The sequence below is a fragment of the Macaca nemestrina genome, chromosome 1 (genome assembly GCF_043159975.1).
Source record: "Macaca nemestrina isolate mMacNem1 chromosome 1, mMacNem.hap1, whole genome shotgun sequence".
In the NCBI taxonomy this organism is placed as follows: Eukaryota; Metazoa; Chordata; class Mammalia; order Primates; family Cercopithecidae; genus Macaca; species Macaca nemestrina.
This window is the reverse complement of record NC_092125.1, coordinates 206,050,335-206,060,132: the sequence shown is the minus strand read 5'-3', so window position 1 is coordinate 206,060,132 and position 9,798 is coordinate 206,050,335. Positions and strand designations below refer to the sequence as shown.

At 42.4% G+C, this 9,798-nt stretch overlaps 1 protein-coding gene across 9 annotated transcripts in view; it reads right to left on the bottom strand.

The window, feature by feature from the left end:
- The window catches only part of LOC105494555 (EYA transcriptional coactivator and phosphatase 3), a 115,624-nt gene that overhangs the window by 5,965 nt on the left and 99,861 nt on the right, over positions 1 to 9,798 (bottom strand). For all 9 annotated transcript variants that reach the window (XM_071097751.1, XM_011763070.2, XM_011763073.2 and 6 more), the window contains 2 exons: positions 9,383 to 9,497; positions 8,221 to 8,342 (listed from right to left, as the gene is read on the bottom strand). In XM_071097751.1, coding sequence (XP_070953852.1) covers positions 8,221 to 8,342; positions 9,383 to 9,497 — 237 coding nt within the window. The remainder of the gene's footprint in view (positions 1 to 8,220; positions 8,343 to 9,382; positions 9,498 to 9,798) is intronic.

Genomic DNA, 9,798 nt, shown 5'->3' with positions numbered 1-9,798 from the left:
TCTACTATGATCTGTCTGCAGCAAAAAAACTCTTTTAAGTGAGTCAGATTTGACTTTCTTGTCAGACTCAACAAAGGCAGTAACTCATATTTTGAGGGTAAGAACACAGACATTTTCATTGTCCTGGCATGCAATGATCCAGGATGAAACATACTCTGTAATGTCTCCTTTAAAAGGATTAAGAGGCCAAGAGAGTTATTAACAGCTCAAAGTAAAGAAGCAGCTCCATGAAAATAGGACTCACTCCAATACAGCCGGTAAAATACTTCCATTTATACTCTCAAAACAATTCTGAATACAAGCTTTCCTGTTCAGGAGGATGAGGCCAATGACTAATCAGTTAACCAAATGTCAAGCAATCGAAGCTGGTGAACTGTAAGATCAGCCAAGTCGGCCGGGCGCGGTGGCTCAAGCCTGTAATCCCAGCACTTTGGGAGGCCGAGACGGGCGGATCACGAGGTCAGGAGATCAAGACCATCCTGGTTAACACGGTGAAACCCCGTCTCTACTAAAAAAATACAAAAAATTAGCCGGGCACGGTGGTGGGCGCCTGTAATCCCAGCTACTCGGGAGGCTGAGGCAGGAGAATGGCGTGAACCCGGGAGGCGGAGCTTGCAGTGAGCTGAGATCCGGCCACTGCACTCCAGCCCGGGCGACAGAGCGAGACTCTGTCTCAAAAAAAAAAAAAAAAAAAAAAAAAAAAAAAAAAAAGATCAGCCAAGTCTTTGGAGAATATTAGTCCCTGGGTTGTCTCTATTAAAATATTTCTGGCCATGGGCAGTGGCTCATGTCTGCAATCCCAGCACTTTGGGAGGCCTAAGGCAGGAGGATCACTTGAGCACAGGAGTTTGAGATTAGCTTGGGCAACACAGTGGGATCTTTTCCCTATAAAAAATTAAAAAATTAGCTGGGTATGGTGGTGAAGCACGCCGGAAGTCCTGGCTACTCAGGAGGCTGATGTGGGTAGATCGCTTGAGCATGGGAAGGTTAAGGTTGCAATGGGCTATGATCATGCCACTGTACTCCAGCCTAGGTACCAGAGTGAGACCCTGTCTCAAGAAAACCCCCCAAAACAAAAAAAACTTCTGACATTTTCAGAAATTATTTTGAGAATTCTCTTTAATGTCCCCAAATCACAGAATGGCCATTAAGAGAACCATATTTTGCTATCATTTCAGAGGAAATAAAAAAGTATTTCTTCTCCTTGCTCCCATTTCACAGTTCTGTGAAGAAAAGCCTCAAGCCTTGGTAACTGTGGTTACCATGGCACCAGATCCCACTGCAACCTTGCAAATTAGCTCTGGATGAACTGAGACTGAGGAAAATCACCAAATAAGCACACTTACTGACAGAGGGAATGAGATCATTTACATAAGCCTGATGAGCCTGCGGGTGCCAGGTCTCAGTACAATAAGCACTACAGAAAATCTATCTTTCAGATGTGGGAGACTCAGTGAGGGCTCTGGGTTCCTATGATACACATAATGCAACTGGCAGCAGTAACAGTATCTGAAGGGAGCTCTCATATATGTTCCCTTCCACCCAATCCCTAGGAAATGAAGTAATTCAACCATACAAAAAAGCATGGAGAATTACCAGCCTTGACAACAAAGTGAGACCCCATTTCTATAAAAAACAGGAAAAGTTAGGCATGGTGGTGTGCACCTATAGTCCCAAGCTACTTGAAAGGCTGAGGTGGGAGGGTTGCTTGAGCCAGGGAGGTCGAGGCTGTAGTGAGTCATGATCACTGAACTCTAGCCTGGCGAGACCCTGTCTCAAAAAAAAGAAAAAAATGCCTACCACCAATGAAGCTTTGTAAAATCTTAACACTTCATAGTTGCTGTATTTATTTACTTATTTATGAGACAAAGTCTTGCTATGTCATTCAGGCTGAAGTACAGTGGCACAATCAGAGCTCACTGCAGTCTCAAACTTGTGGGTTGAAGTGCTCCTCCCACCTTAGCCTCCAGAGTACCTAGGATTGTAGGTACAAGCCATCACACCTGGCTAATTTTTTTTTTTTTTTTTTTTGAGACAGAGTCTTGCTCTGTTGCCCAGGCTGGAGTGCAGTGGCGTGATCTTGGCTCACTGCAACATCCGCCTCCCAGGCGCAAGCGATTCTCGTGCCTCAGCCTCCCAAGTAGCCGGGACTACAGGTGCCCCCTACCATGCCCAGCTGATTTTAGTAGAGACTGGGTTTCACCACATTGCCCAGGGTGGTCTTGAACTCCTGAGCTCAGGCAATCCGCCCGCCTCAGCCTCCCAAAGTGCTAGGATTACAGGCGTGAGCCATGGCTCCTGGCCACACCTGGCTAATTAAAAAATTTTTTTTGTAGAGATGGGGTCTATGTTGTCCAGGCTGGTCTCAAACTGCTGGTCTCTAGTGATTCTCCCACCTCAGCTACTCAAAGCCCTGGGATTACAGGCGTGAGCCACTCCACCTGACCCTTATAGTTGCTTTAGATTTAAAAAAAAAAAAAATCAAGACATTACAGAACTTCTCAAATACCCCTAAAATGTAAATATTTTAAATCTTTATATAAATAGTACATACTGTACATTTATCTGTCTCCAATGTTTTTTGTTCATCAGTTTTTCTTTTTTTTTTGAGATAGAGTCTTGCTCTGTTGTCCAGGCTGGAGTGCAATGGTACGATCTTGGCTCACTATCATCTCTGCCTCCTGGGTTCAAGCGATTCTCCTGCCTCAAGTGCCCGAGGAGCTGGGATTACAGGCGCACACCACCACGCCCAGCTAATTTTTGTATTTTTTTTTTTTTTTTTGAGACGGAGTCTCGCTCTGTTGCCCAGGCTAGAGTACAGTGGCCAGATCCAGCTCACTGCAAGCTCTGCCTCCCGGGTTCACACCATTCTCCTGCCTCAGCCTCCTGAGTAGCTGGGACTACAGGCGCCCGCCACCTCGCCCGGCTAGTTTTTTGTATTTTTTTTTTTAGTAGACATGGGGTTTCACCGTGTTAGCCAGGATGGTCTCGATCTCCTGACCTCGTGATCCGCCCGTCTCGGCCTCCCAAAGTGCTGGGATTACAGGCTTGAGCCACCGCGCCTGGCCTAATTTTTGTATTTTTAGCAGAGATGGGGTTTCACCATGTTGGCCAGGAAGGTGATCCACCCACCTTGGTCTCCCAAAGTGCTGGGATTACAGGCGTGAGCCACCGCACCCAGCCTACTGTTTTTCATATTAATCCTTATAAGTATATGTAATTTTACTTCATCCACTTTTAACTGCAATATAGCATTCTGTTGTTTGATTATATCTATCAATTTTCTGTTCATGGACAGGTTTACAGACCAGTTATTTTCTATTATGAATAAGGGTGCATCAAAAAAATCCTTGTACATGTCTCCTTGTGCATGTGAGAATTACTCAAAGGTAGAGGTTAGCAAACTTTTTCCATAAAGAGTCAAACAGTATATAGTATATATTTCAGGCTTTGCAGGCCCTATGGTCCCTGTTGCAACTATTCAGCTCTGCTACTATAGTGTGAAAGCAGCTGTATAAATAAGTGGGCATGGTTTCAATAAAAACTTACACAAACAGCCAGAGGGTAGGATTTAGCCCATGGACTGTAATTTGCAGACACCTGCTCTAAAGTATATATATATATATCTTTTTTTTTTTTTTTTTTTTTTGAGACGGAGTCTCGCTCTGCCGCCCAGGCTGGAGTGCAGTGGCCGGATCTCAGCTCACTGCAAGCTCCGCCTCCCGGGTTCACGCCATTCTCCTGCCTCAGCCTCCCCAGTAGCTGGGACTACAGGCGCCCGCCACCTCGCCCGGCTAGTTTTTTGTATTTTTTAGTAGAGACGGGGTTTCACCGTGTCAGCCAGGATGGTCTCGATCTCCTGACCTCGTGATCCGCCCGCCTCGGCCTCCCAAAGTGCTGGGATTACAGGCTTGAGCCACCGCGCCCGGCATATATATATCTTAAAAGTGGAATTGCATGATCAAAGGGTTATATACACCTCAAACTTCATTAGACATTAACGTTCTCCAAAGCAGGTTATATCCATTTTCAATTCCATTTGCAGAGTCAGAGTTCCCATTACATTGTTAGATTTAAATTTTTGTCTATCTGATGGCTGGAAAATGTACCATATTTAAATTTGCATCTTCTTAATTTGCAATTCCTTAATTTGTGAGGTTAAGGACTTATTCATATATTTACTGACAGTTTTGTTTCCCTTTTCGGCAAACTGGTTGTTTCAAGGTTTTTGCCTATTTTTCTATATTCAAAATTGTCTCTTGCTTACTGATTTGCAGGAGTTCTTTGTAGATTCTGCATTCTTTTTCTTTTTTTTTCTTTTGAGATGGAGTTTTGCTCTTGGTGCCCAGGCTGGAGTGCAATGGTGCAATCTTGCTTGGCTCACTGTAACCTCGGCCTCCCGGGTTCAAGCGATTCTCCTGCCTCAGCCTCCCGAGTAGCTGGGATTACAGGCATGTGCCACCACGCTCAGCTAATTTTGTATTTTTACTAGAGATGGGTTTTCACCATGTTGGTCAGGCTGGTCTCAAACTCCTCACCTCAGGTGATCCACCCACCTTAGCCTCCCAAAGTGCTGGGATTACAGGTGTGAGCCACTGAGCCCGGCAGGAGTTCTTTATAGACTCTGTATTCTAACTGCCAATTAAATGTGTTGTAAATACCTTCTCCCAAAACGTGGCTTGTCTGGTTACCTTTTTTCAAGAGACAAGGTCTCCTTTTGTTGCCCAGGCTAAAATGCAGTGCAGTGGCACAGTCACAGCTCACTGCGGCCTCCTTGAACTCTTGGGTTCAAGTGATCCTCCTGCCTTAGCCTCTTGAGTAGCTGGGATTATAGGTACTCGCCACGACACCTGGCTAAAATTTTTATTTTTGTAGAGATGGGGCCTCACTATGTTACCCAGGATGGTCTTGAACTCCTGGCCTAAAGTGATGCCTTAGCCCCTCAAAGTGCTGGAATTAAAGGCATGAGTCACTGTGCCCAGTTTGTCACTTTATGTTATATTTAACTGTATGTAAAATTAAAAGTTCCATGTAATCAATGATCTTTTTTTTTTTGGCTTTTTATACTATCTTTTGATTCTTAAAAGAGGTCCATCCTCACCTTAAGATCATACAGATACTCTTCTATATTTTCTTCTAAAAATTAAAAAAACTTACCTTTCATGGTAAGTTTTTAATCTACCTGTAATTTATTTTTGCATATAACGTAAAGAAGGAAAACAATTCTGCCTTATTTTTCTATATAGATAATCCAATTATCGTAGCATCACTGATTGAAGGTAAATTCCATGAGGACAGAGGATTTTTGTCACTGCTGTATTCCTACTGCCTTGGCGTTGCCTAGCACACAATAGGCACCATTATTATTTTTCCTCATCTAGTGGATCGTTTCCATTTGCATATAAAATAGATATAATTTCTCTTATGAATCTTATAAATCCTCTGAAGTCCATATACCTCTAGAGCCACTACTTCATTTTTTTGTTCTTCTCCAAACAAACCTCCTCTAAAGAGTTGTATAGTTCCCTTCTCCAACTCTCTTTCCATTCTCTCGCAGTTACTAATAAGTTAGTAAAAATATTAGAACAGGTCGAATAAAAATATTGTTATACCAGTTCTATAAAATTTCAATTCTCTTAAACTACTTCCAATTAGGGTTTAATCCCGGTCACTCCCCTAATCAAACTGCATGTCAAAGCTATTAATGACCTTCATGTAGCTAAAAATAATCTTCAATTCAATTCTCAAGTTTTTTTTTTTTTTGAGACAGGGTCTCACTCTGCTGCCCAGGCTGGAGTACAGTGGCGTAATCACGGCTCACTGCAGCTTTGACCACCTGGGCTCAAGCAGTTGTCCCACCTCAGCCTCCCAAGTAGCTGGGACTACAGACATGCTCCACCACTCCCAGCTAATTAAAAAACAAACAAACAAACAAAACAACAACTATGTAGCCCAGGCTGGTCTTGAACCCCTGGGCTCAAGCAATCCTTCTGCCTCAGCCTCTCAAAGTGCTGGGATTACAGGCGTGAACCACTGTACCTGGCCCTTGGGTCTCATCTGACCCATCAACAACATTAGAATGAGTTGATCAGTCTTCCTTCATTCTTTCAAGACACGATTCTTCTCATTCTCCTCCTGCCTGCCCAGGCGGGAGTGCAGTAGCGTGATCTCGGCTCACTGCAACCTCCACCTCCTAGGCTCAAGCAATTCTCCTGCCTCAGCCTCCCAAGTAGGTAGGATTACAGGCTCACGCCACTATGCCTGGCTAATTTTGTATTTCTGGTAGAGACAGCGTTTCACCATTGTGGCCAGGCTGCTCTTGAACTCCTGACCTCAAGTGATCCACCTGCCTCAGCCTCCTAAAGTGCTGGCATTACAGGTATGAGCCACTGCACCTGGCGTCTCTTAACAATTATTATTATTATTATTATTATTATTATTTTGAGATGGAGTCTCACTTCATCACCCACGCTGGAGTGCAGTGGTGTGATCTCGGCTCACTGCAACCTCCGCCTCCCAGGTTCAAGGGATTCTCCTGCCTCAGCCTCCTGAGTAGCTAGGACTACAGGCATGTGCCACCACACCCAGCTAATTTTTTATATTTTTAGTAGAGATGGGGTTTCACTGTGTTAGCCAGGATGGTCTCGATCTCCTGACCTCGTGATTCACCTGCCTCAGCCTCCCAAAGTGCTGGGATTACAGGTGTGAGCCACTGCACCTGGCCTCTTAACAATTTTTAAGTGTAAAGTTCCGTCATGTTAACTATTGTATAACAGATGTCTGGAATGTTTTCATTTTGCACGACTGCAACTCTACATCTGTTGAACAACTCCCATTTCCCTTCCCCTCCAGCCTCTGGCAGTTATCATTCTACTTTCAGTTCTATGCATGTGATTACTTTACAAGTCTCATATAAATGTAATCACATAGTATTTGTCTTTTTGTGATTGTCTTATTTCACTTTTAGCATGTCTTCAAGGTTCATCCATGATGCTGCCTGTGACAGAATTTCCTTCCTTTTTAAGGTCAAATAATATTTCACTGTATGTGTATACCACAGTTTGTTTATCCATTCATCCACATTTGACATTTGATGTGCTTCTAAGCTCTGAACTATTGTGAATAATGCTATTATAAACATGAGTGTGCAGATATCTCTTTGAGACCCTGCTTTTGGATATTTGGATATATTTCAAGAATCTGAGACCCAATTCTTTTAGATATTTACCCAGAAGATTACCCTGGCTGACCTCAAACTCCTGGGCTCAAGTGATCCTCATGCCTCAGCCTCCCAAATACCTGGGACTACAAGTATGCACCACTGTGTCTATCAACAGTTGCATCATTTTACAATCTTACCAACAGTGCACAAAGGTTCCAATTTCTCCACATCCTTGTCAATACCTTTTATTTATTTATTTAGAGACGAAGTCTCGCTCTGTCACCCAGGCTGGAGTGTGGTGGCACAATCTCGGCTTACTGCAAGCTCCGCCTCCCGAGTAGCTGGGACTACAGGCGCCTGACAACACGCCCAGCTAATTTTTTGGTCAATACCTGTTATTTTATTTAAGACATAGGGTCTCATTCTGTCAGCCAGGTTATAGCACAGTGGCAAGATCACATAGCTCACTGCAGCATTGAACTTCTGGCTCAAGTGACCCCCCAACCTTAACCTTCCAAGTAGTTAGGACTACAGCTGCGTGTCACCATGCCCAGCTAATTAAAAAAAACTTTTTTTGTAGAGACAGAGGTCTGCCATGTGGCTGAGGCTGGTGTTGAACTCCTGGCCTCAAGTGATCCTCCCGCCTCAGCCTCCCAAAGTGGTGGTAATACAGGTATGATTCATCTTGCCTGGCCACCATTTTTAGGTATACAGTTTAGGGCTTGCTTTTTAATCTAGTGCTTTTTCTATTATACTACATACTCTCTGTGAAAAAGAGAAATTTGAAATGAGGCAAAAATAGATTTCTAAACTAGATATTATGTTCTTTCAAATATTATCAAAGAGCCTGCTTATGTAACTTACTAGCTGTGAGAATTTGAGCAAGCTATATAACTACTAAGCCTCAATTGCATTACCGAAAATATTAGAAGACTGTTGTGAGGATTATAGGTATTACATATAAAGTGTCTAACAGAGGGGCTAGAAAATAATAGGTGCATCATGAGTAGAAAGTTTTATTGCAAGGTCAGTAACAAGAAACAGCATAGAAACCATACCAATTTTGGTAGCACTATAGATGTTCTCAATAGGAAATATTTCTCCTAGTCCATATAGGAGAACCTTGGCCAGGGCTGGAACCAGCTGGGTGGTAGTAATCAGAACATTCACACAATTCTTTCTAGAAGGGAGTAAAAGGGAAAAGAAAAGGTGAAACTAAACCAACCTGGGAGCAAGAATTCATATGTGCCAACTCTTTAGAATTTAATTATTAAAAATTAACCTTAAAGGACCTGGTATGATACTCTTCAGAGCCAATGTTCAGCTACTACTCATTATTTCATGTTCATTTACTTTCTATACTAAAGGGCAGAGGTTCTACTCATTTTTGTCTCTTAGTGGATGCAGAGCAGCAACTTAGTTAATTCTTGCCTTATTTCCCCTCTAACCATTCTAGTCACAAATACTTGTTGAAAAATACCACCAACCCATGTCACTGATATCGTATTTTAGAAAACAACAAAAAGTTCTGAGCTGTACTCTTTCATCTTAATGCAAGTCAGTCCATGAGATATGATTTGTGTTTGCTTTGTTCTTTATACAATAGCAACACAGATTGCAGAATACACATCAATTTTTACATGTCCTTTACCTTCACCAGATATCCACTCCTTGGTATCAGTTTTACTGTTTACTACATTGTGGATCTGGAATTCCTGCTTTGAGGGAGGGAGCAATAGGGTATTGGTGCAGACACAGACTGGTGCATTTATTTCCCAGTCTAAGCTTCATGTTGAAATCTCCTTAATCTGCTTAATGTACCCTTTTTCTTTTGAATCTTGCCTTCTTGAGTGGGTTTGGATACATTTCTTGGAGCTTCATGTACCTAGGATATTCATAATACATCTCCTCCATGTATTCTTTGACGTCACCAGGCCCAAATTCCAGACTAGAGATTATGGGTTACTGAAGTTTTAATTTCTTGAGCAAAAAGTAAGGAGAAAGAAAAAGGATTTCATATATAAATATTCTCTTAAAACTAGAAGGTGTGTTGTTAACATAAAATGACCTTGCTTCCCACCTAACACAAATACTTCCCTACATCATTTAAACTCCTCTCTACCCCTATCTCAAACCCTGTTTTAGAGAATGGCTCATCCTGAACTGGAGTAGAAGAATATGTCTCTGAGAGGATGAGACCTAAAAGAACCATTTCCATACCTGGACTGGATGAGAAGTAAGGACTTTAATGCAGTTCCCAACCAGGAATCTGTTAAAACTTCAATTTCTGCTCTTAATCTCTGCAGTGCTTCCTTCCTCTGGGGACTGAGGAGGCCTTTAGGAATAAAAGCAAACACATTTATCATTTGACAACATACATTTGCTGATACTGAGAAAGCAACTTCTCAATTCAATTTAAAAAGTGTGAGTCACTGAAATACTCTACTGAGTTTATATATATACATATATATATATATATATATATTTTTTTTTTTTTTTTTTTTCCCCATGAACACATGTGTTTTATTGAATTCCACTGTAGACAGGCGAATATAAACTGCTGTATATAGGGGTGGGGTCAAGAGGGCAGGACCAACAGCCCCAGGATGCAGAGTCATCAGTGGAGTACATGGGCT